Source organism: Epinephelus fuscoguttatus, linkage group LG5 (assembly GCF_011397635.1).
Source record: "Epinephelus fuscoguttatus linkage group LG5, E.fuscoguttatus.final_Chr_v1".
NCBI lineage: Eukaryota > Metazoa > Chordata > Actinopteri > Perciformes > Serranidae > Epinephelus > Epinephelus fuscoguttatus.
This window is the reverse complement of record NC_064756.1, coordinates 4,176,900-4,190,769: the sequence shown is the minus strand read 5'-3', so window position 1 is coordinate 4,190,769 and position 13,870 is coordinate 4,176,900. Positions and strand designations below refer to the sequence as shown.

Here is a 13,870-nt window from a genome sequence, read left to right as displayed (position 1 = left end):
AGGTCATAAACCGAAGTAGTAGAAAAACTTTGACCTGATGGTGGCGCTAGATGCAAAGTTTAGGAATCACCAGTAAACAGAATTCATCCTGATGGAAACATAAATGTCTGTGCCAAATGTCATGGCAATCTGTCCAATAGCTAATGAGATATTTCAGTCTGGACCAAAGTGGCCAACTGACCAACCAATCGCCGACCGTTAAGGCCACCAGCTAAACTAACTTTGTAGGACTTGTACATTTTTTATGCACGGCACAGAGATAAAATTAAACCCAGACTGGACTGTTTGTGACATCTTCTTTATTAAATGTCCACCAGAGGAACAAATCCAGTATTAATTTAACTAAACTTTGAAGCTTTGGCAGTGAAAGTTTATTTTAAGGAAAACAAACACGGAAGAGAAGAATGAGTCTAACAAAACAAACATCACAGGGTCTGTTTCAGAGTCATTCATCTGTTGCACTGAAAGAGAAGTTTGGAATAAGAAGGATTGTGAGGGTGAAAATGTTGGTTTAATTTAAAAAATAAAATTTTGAAAATTAGGACATTTTGACTGATCCTCACCTTCGTACAGACCTTCAAAGGCCTGTTTGAGTTCAGACAAGGTTTTAAGGTTCAAGTTAAAGTTGGGTTTTTTAACCCATTTTTAACCAGGTAAGTCCAGTCAAGTCAAGTCAGCATTTATTTCTAGAGCACATTTAAAACGACAGCAGTCGACCAAAGTGCTGCACACAGGTGGGTACAGAGTTAAAACAACATCAGTAATAAAATAGAATAGATGTAGAAGACAACGATAAGAAAACAGAGCAAACTGTGCAGACATTAAAATAGCAATTTCAAAAAACAAAAAACAAAACAAAACGATGATCTCTTTTTCAAGGGAGAGCTGGCCAAGACAGCAGCATACAAAAAAGTTACATATATATAAAATATATACAGTAACATGTAGAAATATCAGAACACCCACACACTGACAAGAAGTAGACAGCAGTTCATGGTTTAAAATCTCTTTGGAGATTATTCCAAGTGAGAGGAGCAGAGCACATAAAAGGTTTCTTTGTCAGCTCAGTCTGTGCACTAGGAACAGACAAGAAGTTTAGGTTAGGTTAGGTTAAGGTTTGGGTAAGGGCTGCATGATTTGCAAAACAACCCAAACATATTTCAAATATTTTGACATATTGCAATCGTTTGATTTGAGTTGTAATTTTAGTGGGGCTGCAATTTTTGCATTTCATGTTGACTGAAAAATATAATAATAAACTCTGCAGCACCTGCAATTTTGCCATATTGCAATTTGGATAATTTATCCGTCCATCCATTTTATCCACTTATCTGGGGTCTGGTCGTGGAGGCAGCAGGCTGAGCGAAGTATTCCAGACTCCGCTCTCCCAGCAACACTTTCCAGCTTCTCCTGGTGGATCCCACAGCGTTCCCAGGCCAGATGAGATATATAATTCCTCCAGCGTGTTCTGGGTCTGCCCCGGGGCCTCCTACCAACTCAACTCAACTCAACTTTATTTATAAAGCGCTTTAAAACAACCACAGCTGAAACAAAGTGCTGTACATAGGAGGTCATAAAACAACAAAACAGTGAGATAATAAAAAGCAGTTAAAACAAAACAAAACAATAAAAACAGCAACAAACAAATAAAAACAGAGCGAGGTCTCATGCTGGGTTAAAAGCCAGTGAGTAAAAGTGGGTTTTAAGGTGGGTTTTAAAAACAGACAGTGAGGAGGCCTGTCTGATGTGCAGAGGTAGATTGTTCCACATTTTTGGAGCAGCCACGGAGAATGCACGGTCTCCTCTAAGCGTTCGCTTGGACCTCGGTACCTCAAGGAGCAGCTGATCAGCTGACCTGAGGCACCGGGCAGGGGCGTAGGGGTGAAGAAGCTCAGAGAGGAAGGGCGGGGTGAGGCCATTTAAAGATTTAAAAACAAATAAAAGGATCTTAAAATGAACTCTAAAGTGCACAGGCAGCCAGTGGAGGGAGGCCAGGATGGGTGTAATGTGCTCTCTTCAAAGTGTTGATGTGCAAGAAAAGGCTTCACCTTCGCAAGCTGCCTGAGGTGAAAGAAACTCAACTTTACAACTGCACTAATTTACCAGTGGGATGTGCCTGAAACACCTCTAACAGGAGGCGCCCAGGAGGATCCTGATGTTGAACCAACTCAACTGACCCCTTTCATCGTGAAAGAGCAGTGGCTCTACTCCGAGCTCCCTCCGGATGTCTGAGCTCCTCACTCTATCTGTCTCTAAGGCTGAGCCCAGACATCCCACGGAGGATCTCAGTTTGGTCGCTTGTTTCTGCAGCCTCATTCTTTCAGTCACTACCCAGAGCTTATCACCATAGGTGAGGGTTGGGACGTAGATGGACCCGTGAATTGAAAGCTTTGCCTTCTGGCTCAGCTCCTTCACCACGACGGTCCACCACAGTGCCTGCATCACTGTAGACGCCACACCAAACTGCTGATCTATCTCACACTCCATTCCACCCTCACTCGTGAACAAGACCCCCGAGATACTTGAACTCCTTCTTTTGGGGTGGTACTCACTCACTCCCAACCATGGCCTCAGACTGGGAGGTGCTGACTCTCATCCCAACCACTTCACACTCAGCGGCAAACCGCCCCAGTGCCTCCTAGAGGTCACAATGTGACGGAGCCAACAGGACCACATCATCTGCAAAAAGCAGAGATGCAATTCTGACGCCTTGAGATCCTGTCCATCATAATATTTTGATTTATAGCACAGCCCTAGGAAGGCGAAGGGGTTGGGGTTAGGTATTTTTGTGTGATGGTTAAGGTTAGGGGTAACTGGTTAGGGAACGTGTTATGTCAATGACCGTCATCAGATGTGTAGAAGTACAGGGCTGTGGTGTAAGACAAAGACAGAGAAGGGAAACATGATTTAAGGTAGATGTCTAGATTGGTTCCAGGTCCTGGGCCGTAGTGCTCGAAATGACAATTTATCTCTTTTTTTCTGTCTTCATTTCTCTTTCATCAGTTTGCAGTGGGTGGTTAGGTGGAACGCCCTCAGGCGTGGATGAGGTTGTGGGAGGAGGGAGTGTGTGTGTGTGTGTGTGTGTGTGTGTGAGAGACGTTCATACCTTCTCTCGATTCTCTTTTTGTCTCTGATGTCATGTCCTCTTTTTCCAACTTTCTCCATTTCTTTCTGTGCTGTTTTCATCAATGCCTGAAAAACTGACAGTTATCTCTGTATTAAACGTCCTGATAGCTGACTATTATTTTTTGATGATAGCTGTTCTTAGTTTTTATTATAGTGCTCTGAAACAGCATAATATACCAACCGTCAAGCAAAACAAAAAAATGTTAAGGGTTTTTTTTGTTTGTTTTTTGCGAGTTAACAATGGCTGACCCACCTCTGTTACTCACATAAGACGGAAACTCAAAAACACTTGTGTGTTCTTTTGTTGATTGCTGTTTAAATAAAAGATAAATCCGAAGACTGAATAAATAAAATATGGGAGCCGTATTACAGAGACTCCAGTTAGCTGATGTACAATATTAAATTAAAATGATCAGCCCAGTATATCAGGAATATTAATGACTTTACAAATGGATAACTTCACAGAATTACAGCTGAATATATTTGGAGCGAGTTTCACTCAGGCATTTGATCTGGGAAACATTTTACGGCTGAAACCAGACTGTTCCCTCGCTTCAGAAAGACATTAACATAACCCAGCAAAAATATTTTGTAGGTCATGGAAATGCCAGTGTGGAGAGTCATTGAAGTCATGAAATTTTACATCAAGGCGAACATGAGAACCCTTATTTTAGCTCTCAACTCCCACTGGTTTCACTCCTTTGTTTTTTTTTTTTTCTTCTCCATGTTTCCCCCTTTTGATTTGCCTCCATCTCATCACTCCGAAGCACCACATTCATTTGTCTAATGAGTCCGCAGAAAGAGAAAAGGGGGGGTTGATTTGGGGTTTGAACGTTATGAGTGCTGTTTCTTATGTATCTGTGTTTGTGTGTGTTTGTGTGTGTGTGTGTGCAGATCTCTACTGAGGAGTCCTCCTTCAGCCCTACTCGTCCAGTCCCTCAGAAGCCCCTCAAACCTGCACTGAAGAGACCCTCTGTGGTGGAGCGACCCACCGAGATCCCCACCAGTAAGAAAAACACACACACACACACACACACACACACACACACACACACAGGGGAGAGTTTCCAAACATGAGACAGAAGAGGCAATCAAAAAGGAAAAGAACAGGCGATATAATAGATCCGGAAGGAGTGTGGGTAATGGCCTCTCTGTTTCTAAACTCACATAACACTAATTGCACCTCTTCCTCTCACTCTCTTCATTCTCTGTCTCTTAGATGATGAAAAATCTATTTTAGGATTCACTGACTACAACTGTCTGTACCAGATAGTGTTTACATGTATGTTTGAAATGTGTGGTAGAGGTTAGTGCTCTAATGTAGTGGGATCTAGTTCCAGATTTCAGTGTGAGTGTGACAAGAATGATCTCTGACCTTAATTGTTTACAGGAATAAGTGCATGTGAAACTGATCTAGTGATGCGTTGCTGTTTTATGTTGGGACTTTGAAAGAGAGAAGTAAGTGTAGGATTGGAATTGTTGTTTAGGGTCTGAAATTAAAATCTAACATATGACGTCCAGTGTGCCCTGCGTTTGTTCCAGTCCACCACCCCTCCCACTTGCCTGCCCACCGCGTTCCCCCAGACGCCGCAGGGCATTGTTAAACAATAACAGGAATTAGCTGTATATCCTGCCAATGTGAGAGGACAGCTTTTTTGTGGTTGACGCTTGACATTACTGATCAAGCACCAGTTTTCGACAACTTTGGAGTGAGACCGGGCGGTTTTTGGCTCAGTTCACACTGCCTGCAGCAAATACGTGTCTGTTTGTGTCCACTCACGTCCACATTTCAGTGGTTGGGTAGTGTAGCTGCTTTCATCCTTTCAAGTTATTCCTTTGGCTGGACCATCCGCCACCCCTCCTACCTGCCCTACCCGGAATTCTGCCACCTTAACTTTCGTTTTTGTCCTACCGTTTCCCTCGGATGCAGCCGGGTGCCGTTGAACAATAGCGGCGACCCGTTGTATATAGGAATGTCACGATACCAAAAATTCAGTAGTCGGTGCCGATATCAGTAAAATTACACGATACTCGATACCAAAGTCGATATCACGGTAAAAATAAAATTCCTAAGATCCCATGTACAAGAAATACTTTATTAAAATATTTACGTATAAAATAACATTTCTATCAACACACTGATATTACTTATATTTTTTCTTTTTGTCTTCTCCTCTTTACTTATTTTTTGTTGTAAAAAAACATTGATCAACATCCAAAATAAACTCAATAATCTATTTAAATATTTACTATTTAAATCAGCTGACAGCGTTTGAGGCAACCACAAGAATGTGTGGAATTTCGTTGGTTTCATTTATTGTTTGTCCTGTCCCGGTGCAAACAGCGTTTTTTTATGTCCATGGTCCAGTTGTGGAAAAATCAAACGTCCCAGTACAATAAATCAAACGCACCCCAACCGCTGTGTTTCGGAAGTAGACGTGCATGCGCAGTCACGTGCTGCTGAGAGAAAACCCTTGTTAGCTCACACGCAGCTTGTTCAAGCTGTTCTCTGTGTTGTTGAAAGTAAACAAAATAACACGGAACATACTGTATCTGCTTATTATGCTACTGATTTTAATTGGGATATTTTTTGATGAACTGAATGAGATTTAACGGAGTGTTGTACGTCTCGAAGGCTGGGCTCATAGGAGACCACCGGACTCTCTCCCAGGGGAGGGGCTGGGGGGAGAGAGGGAGATGTCCGGAGTCTGGACAAAGCTCCGCACGGAGCACGGACGGTTCAGAAGCAATTCGAAATGAGTTAAAAGCAATTAATAAACAAACGAAGTGGTGTTTAAACTGCGTATATTGCTAGCAGATCTATTTTCTGGCCTAAAGTGCGGCCGTGACTGGTTCTGAATGTGGGCTTTAGCAGGCAGCTGCTCTCTCCTCTTCCTCATCACCCCCTCGCTCTGAATGTAGACACGGACTGTAACGCTATATGGCGTATGCTGCCCCCATCAGTTCCGGAAGAGTCATAGCACCGATTGTTACGCTGGTATTGGTTCTTCCAATTTTTCAAAAAATGAGTATTGCCGGGTTTTTTTCATCATGGTATCGAAAGGTATCGCGAGTATCAGTTCTCATGACATCACTAGTTGTATATCATACCAACATGAAAGGACACGTTTTTTCCCCTGTGTCTGATGCAACAGTACACGTCTTTCATAGACATCATGCATAGCGTCCAGAGAAATAGAAATCGAAAGAACTTTATTCATCCCCGAAGGGAAATTCAGCTGTCCAGCAGCTCATACAGTAAAAGACAAAAAACAACCACATTTCCCCTCATCAACAACAAGAGCCGCTAACCACAACTGTATACTTATTAGTCATCACTTAAAGGAGCAGTTTGAAGGCTTCATACAGTAGGATTTAGTGCCATCTACTTGTGAGGATTGCAGATTGTAACCAGCTGAAACTTCTCACATGTGTGAACTCCCACTTCAGATTCCTTCAGTGTTCATGATTCATGGGATTTTAACTGGTAACCAAATTATCCACAGAGGTCTCTGCCTCTTGAAACAAACAGACCTGGTGATTTAAACTGTTAAAAACACTGAATGAAATAGTTTCATGTTAAAAGGTCTGTGTTTTTGATGCCCTCACTGCGGAGGGGCTGTTAACTGCAGTGTACAATGTAAAAACACAAATGGCCCTATCTAGAGCCAGTGTTTGTCCTTTCTAGGCTACTGTAGAAACACGGTAGTGCAGCATGATTCAGATTCAGATTCAGAATACTTTATTAATCCCCGGGGGGAAATTGTTTTGTTCCAATGCTCCGTGCAAAGTAGAAATACAGCATGAATGGAAACGAGATAAAGATGAAGATATAAATAAAATACTAAAATAGACAATGAAATGAATAAAATAAAATATTAAAGTAGACATTAAAATAAAAATAAATAATAAAATAGTAAAGTAGACAATCTGAAATATATACAATATACAATGAAATGGTTGTAGCGTTATAAATGAAATGAGAATGAGTAGTTAGATTGTTTGTTTTGTTTTATAAATAGCCAATTATATACTCCATGGACGAGGACGAGATAGAACCAGCACATTCCAAGGAAATAAAAACACAAACATAATTATATTCAGTTTTTGCCAATATGTTCATACTTAGATTTAGTGTGTATTCATGAGCATGTGTGTGGAATAAAGTTTGACAGTGTAATGTGAGAACCACAGGAGCAGAGGAGTCAGACTGTGAAGGAGCTCTGTACAGTTTCATGTGTTTCGCTGTTTTCCCCTCAGGCTGTGACACCTGCTGTCACCTGGCTGTGACACGCTCTGACAGACAGTTCACTGTGTGGCAATGTCAGATTTTTCTCCCAAGGAAACATTGAGTTTAGTTCCGGTCTGAGAGTGTGTCAAACTCCTGGTATTAGACTCTTGTGTCTCTCCAGGCTGCAGTGGAGCTCCTGCTTGTCAGCAGAACAGACAGTCTGTTTTCTCTGGTTCATTAGTGAGGCCAGGGTCACTCTGCATACACTCTGCATTTATTTGTGTCTTTTTTTAGTTTCTGGTAACTCACAGTGTCCAGATAATTTGTCTGAGTCTTGTTCAATAGCTCCATGTTGTGCTGAGTTTAAGTGCTGAGGCTATGTACCGTTTTTCCACTTAAAGTACTAATCAGCCTGAAACCTGTGGCTTCCCATGACCTGAATCTTTTGAGACATTGGTTCTACAGTCTTTCTGTGTCTCCACTGTATTTTACAAAACATTAATTTCAGGAAAAAAACAGGACCAAGTGTGCGTCATTTTTACATGCTGATTGGTAGGCTAGGGGTTACTTGTGGTTGTTGGACAGACAACTATTGCTGCAACCAGCAGTTTTTTTTATTGTTGAAAAACTTGTTTGTTAATCATTTTCTCTATAAAATGTAAACGATTTTTCTTTTAATGTTACAAAAGTATTGAAAAATACCTGTCCTAGTTTTGTAAAGCCAAAGATGATGTGTTAAATTGCTTTGTTTGTCAGACAAACAGCCCAGAAAGTGCTTTATAGAGCAACAGAATATGAAACATAATAAAGGATACAGATTTACATTAAAAAAGTAAAGAAAAGAAAATATATAAAAGGTAAAATTCATTACTAAATAATTTACAATTTTAAAAAATCACCATTTGGGGCGTCGGTGGCTTAGTGGTAGAGCAGGCGCCCCATGTACAAGGCTGTTGCCGCAGCGGCCCGGGTTCAACTCCAGCCTGTGGCCCTTTGCTGCATGTCACTCCCTCTCTCTCTCTCTCCCCCTTTCACACTTGTCTGTCCTATCAAATAAAGGCTAAAAAATGCCCCCAAAAATATCTTAAAAAAAAAAATATCACCATTTAAAATAGCAAACGTGCAGAAAAGAGGTGCAGAGATTAAAAATGATTTGAAATGGAGTTTAAAAATAAGTTTATAACCATTACAGGGAGGAGTGGGCAGTGTAAAAAAAGGAATATTTTTAGCTTAGAGTCAGTGCTGTCTAACATAATCCTGAGGTTTTTGGTGATCAGAGTCTTAGAACGGCGTTTTCAGGGACTTATTTAACTCCGATGTCAGAGTAGTCAGTGACGAAAGTGTACATCGATTGGCCAAAGACATGAGCCAGTGCAACATTGACAACCGCCATTTTTAAAAGCCTGTTAGCGGTGTAAACAACAGACACAAAACAGAAACAACAGCTTGTAATGAAAAAATGGAAGAAAACACAGACAAATGGCAAAAAAAAAAAAAAAAAGAATCATCGATAGCATGATGTTGCTATGCTAACTGCCGGCTGGCTTACAGCACGTCACTACAGCATTTCTATTGGTGGTGTGAATGTGAACAAACAAAAAAAGTCCTTAAATGAATGAAGTTCTTGGGGAGCTCTTTGGTGGGCAGTTCCTCTCTGAGAGCCCCAGGACTGTTCATTTCTAAAAACGACTTATAGCAGCATGTTATGTTAAGTTTAATAAGGGCTACGAGAGGAGGCAATCACACTTGTCCTTGCATTTTCAAAACTTTTTACCACCGGCAAGTAGGGCTGTCAAAATTGCTAAAAAATGAATATTTCTTATAATAATAATAATAATAATAATAATAATTTTTTTTTCCCGCCTTATGTCCACAAGAGGGCAAACTAGGAAGGAGGAAATATACTAATACAAGGAAATATACTTGTATATGTATTAATACAAAGAAACGTAACTACTTGTAGGTATTTTTATTTCAACATAAACGTCTTTGAAAACATTTACATACCTACACATTAATACACATAAAACAATTATCCATAACATTACGTTATGAAAGACCGCAGACCTCTCGCTCGCCCCCCCTCTCTGACCCGTCAGGCCACACCGCCTGTGGAAGTGCTGCGAGTAGCCTCGAAGCGCCGAGAAGCGAAGCCAGTTTCCTTTCGGCGCCCATGTTAACCAACTGTGTCATCCACACCGGCTGCGCCGCGCCGCGCAGCTCCGTGGCCGGCTCGCGCCCTGCAGCGATCGTTTCGGCGTCTGGTCTATTTTCTGCGCGAGCCGCGAGCGAATGTGTCAAGCCGGGTGACAGAGACAACAGCTGGGAGCAGAACTGCTTGTCGACCAGCGTGGAGAAATGCGCGTCTGACATGAACGGAAGTGCTCCGGCTCGCGTGAGAATTTCGGTGCGCTGCGCTTTGTAGCACTTCCGCGGGCGGTGTGGCCTTATGCAGTGCGTTCAGTGCAGTGGCCCAGGCCAATGCCTACTCGCAAAGAGGACAGCTGCGGTGGTGGGTTTTTTTTCTCCACAATCGAATATCAATTTTCACATTCGAAGGTCCATTTTTTTTTTTTCAAATTCGAATTTAAATTCAAATTTAGAATATTCGTTGACAGCCCTATCAGCAAGTCTGATGTTGTGTTCACATACGAGACGAATACGAGTTTTAATATATAGAATAATTTGTGTTGACTTGCTTCATACACCCAAATAACTCGGGTTGTCGACATCAGCAAAGGCATGCAGTCGCAAGAGGTTCCCACCACCGAATCAAACGGGATCAGATTCCTTGAGGAGGCATCAGGATAAGAGAGTAACTCCATAATCTGAATTAAGTTCTCAACGCGGGCGCGTCTCAAGCCCATCGTAGACGGGAGGTTCCAGACATGAAATCGCAGATTTGTGTCATGTTCTTTTGCAGATGACACAGCTGTTTTTGTAATGCTCGTTTAGACAGGACCTATAAAATGGGGTCTGCAAACAGAAGGCACAACAGCACCTTACGGACAGACAACAATGATATCTGATTGTTTCACTGTTTTTGAATTCTTTCAGGTCCACAGGATAATTCGGGCATTGCTTTAAAGAACCTGTTCTGCGCCAGCCCAGACACAGAAGGCCTGGAGGTGAGAGAGCCATGTCCTCAGATACACCCAACAACACACACCCACTCACACACACACAAAGAGTGACTCACATCCTGTCGCTCACACATTGTGCACACCCACACAGTCCTATGCTATCTCTCACATACAGTCCTTCACGCTCTACAGTACAGTACCTCCCACACAAACAGACAAACACATACACAGAACACACACACACACACACAGTATCTCAGTCAGCTTCAATATAAAACCTTTTTCACTTTGTCTCAGCCTTGCATCCTGCAAGGCTTTAAAAAATCTCCTCACTCCCGCACCACCCTACTAATGACTTGTTTCAAAGAAATAAGTAAGTATGTCAGTGAAGTTTGGTCAAACTGACGTTGCAAAAGCAAGTTTGTTTGCAAAGTCAAAGTGACGCTGAGGTTGTTGTTAACATTGTGTGCTTGTCTCTGGTCGCCGGGAAGAAAAACAACAACATGGAGCGCCCCACATCTCCTGAGCACAGGAGGCCGTCCAAACGAGTCCGGATATCCGTAGTGGTAAGAGCCACCGATCAGGGCTACCCAAATGCCTGGAATCCGCCCGGCAACAGGTTCATCAGCCAATCAACCGATTATCACCCCACCATCCCATTCCAGGGCTAATCCCAAATGCCGATGGACTGAGACCTCAGCCAAAGCCAGTCTGTGCCATCGTGCCAAAAAGTGTTGAACACCCTCCTCCTTGTACAACCTGTAACCTCAACGACTGACCTGTCACTGCCTCTAGTTGCTTACGTGATTGGCTAAGGCTAGAATTCAGCTTAACCTCTTTTCATTGGTTTAATGGTCAGTAGAGGTTATGGAGAACACTTGACAACTGAAACACCATGCTCATGATAATTGGTCCTTAAAGTCACTGGGTCTCGTTCATGAAATGTTAGCAGAATGAATTTGTGTGTAAACTGTTCGCAGAAGGAAATTTACCTGTATTTCGACATTCATCAATATGTTAGCTGCTCCAATCTTTTCATAAGTATTAACGCAGTCTACACCTGCTTCTGACTTCTCGTAGTGCGTGTGTAATAAGGATTCCCTGAAATATTGCTTGTCATACTAGAAATTACAGTTTTAGTTTGTATTGTGCTCTGTTGTGTTCATAATACACAGACGCCTTTGAAACATGTTAAGTTAAACATGACAAAAGATTTGAAATCAAACACATTTAGATAAATACGTTGACATTCAGCAGATTTAAGCTCCAGATTAGGGTCTTAAGAAAGTGAATAAGTTATTTAAATCGACTTCATACAAAATTGGAAAACGCTGTCCTCTTGATAAATGAAATAACAAACCAACCTGCTCCTCCTCTGCCCTCTTAATGCACCGCAGCCCCAAACTGTATATCACTTTTGTTTAATTTAACTATCAGAGACACGAAATGGGAGATATAAACATTATTTCAACTCAAGTTTTGATTTAATAAGACTTGTGGATGCGTCCGTCTCTGGCAGAGTTGGAGTTAGACAGTGTGATTTTACGCCTATCTGACTTGATGTTAAACTCAACGTTGGGTTATTGCCGACATCAGACTGCCTGCTTTAGTTTTAACAGTAGTTTAATTTTACAGCAGTGACAAACAATGCTGAGGCTGAGGTCAAACTGACAGAGAGGTCTATCCAATGATGCAAGCAAGGTGCTCGTCTGCAGCAGACAGCGGTGAGTCGGAGGAGCCTCCTGTAGCTGTTTTGGTTATTGTGTGTGTACTTGTGCTTTTTTTGCACCAAGTTTCATATCAAACCATTTTCGTTTTAGCTTTTTGGGTGGTTCTTACAACAGAGGACACAGAGTTAACGGCATTCATGCCCTCCCCCCAGGCCTTTGATTTACCTGTCCCTGTCACACCTCTTCTAACAGATCAGCTCCACCTAAAATAAAATAACTTTAGGAAATTGGAAAAGTTTTTCCATTTCTTTCTCTCTCTTTCTTTTGTTTGCTCCATGTCCGCAAGTCGACAGGATGCACCTATCCATAGTGCTTATCACCTCCTATACACATGCCTACAATCAAATCTGAGTTTCCCGCGGCACTCACGAATCCGCTGTAGGTTTTTAGTACCAAGGTTTTTTATCTCCAAATCGACTCACAGATTTATTAACATTTCATGAATGAGACCATGTGAAGATTTTTAAAACTCCTGACTTTTGCTTCTGCTAGTGTTCGGATCAAATAAGATGCTGCAGGAGAGAGCAATGCACAGCTCTACTAAATGTGCATCAGTTTATAATGGGAGTGTCTCAATTTTGTACAAACAAACATACCTCAAATGTTGTGTGATTGACAAAACAACAACTATATTAGATTTCTTTAGGGGATAGCATTAGGACAGCAACATGGGTACATACCTGAATGACAGAGTTGATGATATTTGGAGCTTTTAAGGAAAACATCATGGCTGGGGCCCCAGGAGCCACCCTCCTGCTCCACCTCTGTTCTCATTTTAAAATCAAGTTGTGGTCAAGTGGTCTACAAGGATGAGGTTGTTCAACCAAGCATGCCGTGCTGTCCATCATCAGCTGTGTCACCCGAGGTGTCCAATCAGTGACGGCCTCACAGGGCAGGCCTTGTCCCTGGAGTGACCCAGAATCCCATCGCATTTGTTGTAACTGATGAAAGAAACTGTGGTGTTTTATGTGTTTAATGTGCAGTTGGGGGGGAGCACCATGTTGGGGCCAGTTTCTCTGTGCATGCAGCGTTTAATATCCAGATAAGAGCGTCATATCTCTTCATTAGCAACAGGCAGGTATTTGAATGACAGCGCTCCAGCAATAGCTGTGCTGAAATGATGATGCATGAGAAGTCCTGGGGGGTACTGGAAAATATCACCACAAACTGGGATGTAGCCCACTGTCCAATCACCAGCGACCGCATCCCCTCCAGCAGCGGTGCATGTCAGTCAATGAAACAAGCGTCTGATTGTGAATTGAGAAACATGATTCCATGATAGAACATCCAGCGCTGCATGACAAATTATCAGATATCAATCTCTGAAAATCAAACACTATTAAGCATTACATAATCACGCACGCAGACACAACACGTTCACACATTTGATCTTTGTCCGTTCGTCAGAGTCAATGATTTATTCCTAATCTATCTTTTCTCACATAAAGTTCACAAATCAGCATGAGACTGTTTTTCACCCATCACATATAATTTCATTTCATTCACTAGGAGCCACCAACCAGCTTAAAGAGTTTATTTGGGGTGAGCATTTAACCACACTTCTTCTCAACATGTCTGTTTCAGTCCAGTATTACAATGCAAGGCTACACTAACACACACAGTGGGTCTTTGTCTTGATAATGTCTCACACTGTTTGATGAAGTCACAGCTGTTAAATATCGCCAAATCTTTCTACTGCT

General features: G+C 42.0%; 1 protein-coding gene across 3 annotated transcripts in view; it reads left to right on the top strand.

The window, feature by feature from the left end:
- LOC125889152 (chloride channel protein 2-like) overlaps positions 1-13,870 on the top strand; it is a 228,301-nt gene that overhangs the window by 180,674 nt on the left and 33,757 nt on the right. The window contains exons 18-21 of one of the 3 annotated variants that reach the window (XM_049576900.1): positions 4,021-4,132; positions 10,415-10,485; positions 10,932-11,006; positions 13,680-13,712. In XM_049576900.1, the coding sequence (XP_049432857.1) occupies positions 4,021-4,132; positions 10,415-10,485; positions 10,932-11,006; positions 13,680-13,712 (291 nt within the window). The remainder of the gene's footprint in view (positions 1-4,020; positions 4,133-10,414; positions 10,486-10,931; positions 11,007-13,679; positions 13,713-13,870) is intronic. The other 2 variants (XM_049576901.1, XM_049576902.1) reach the window with 2 other exon arrangements.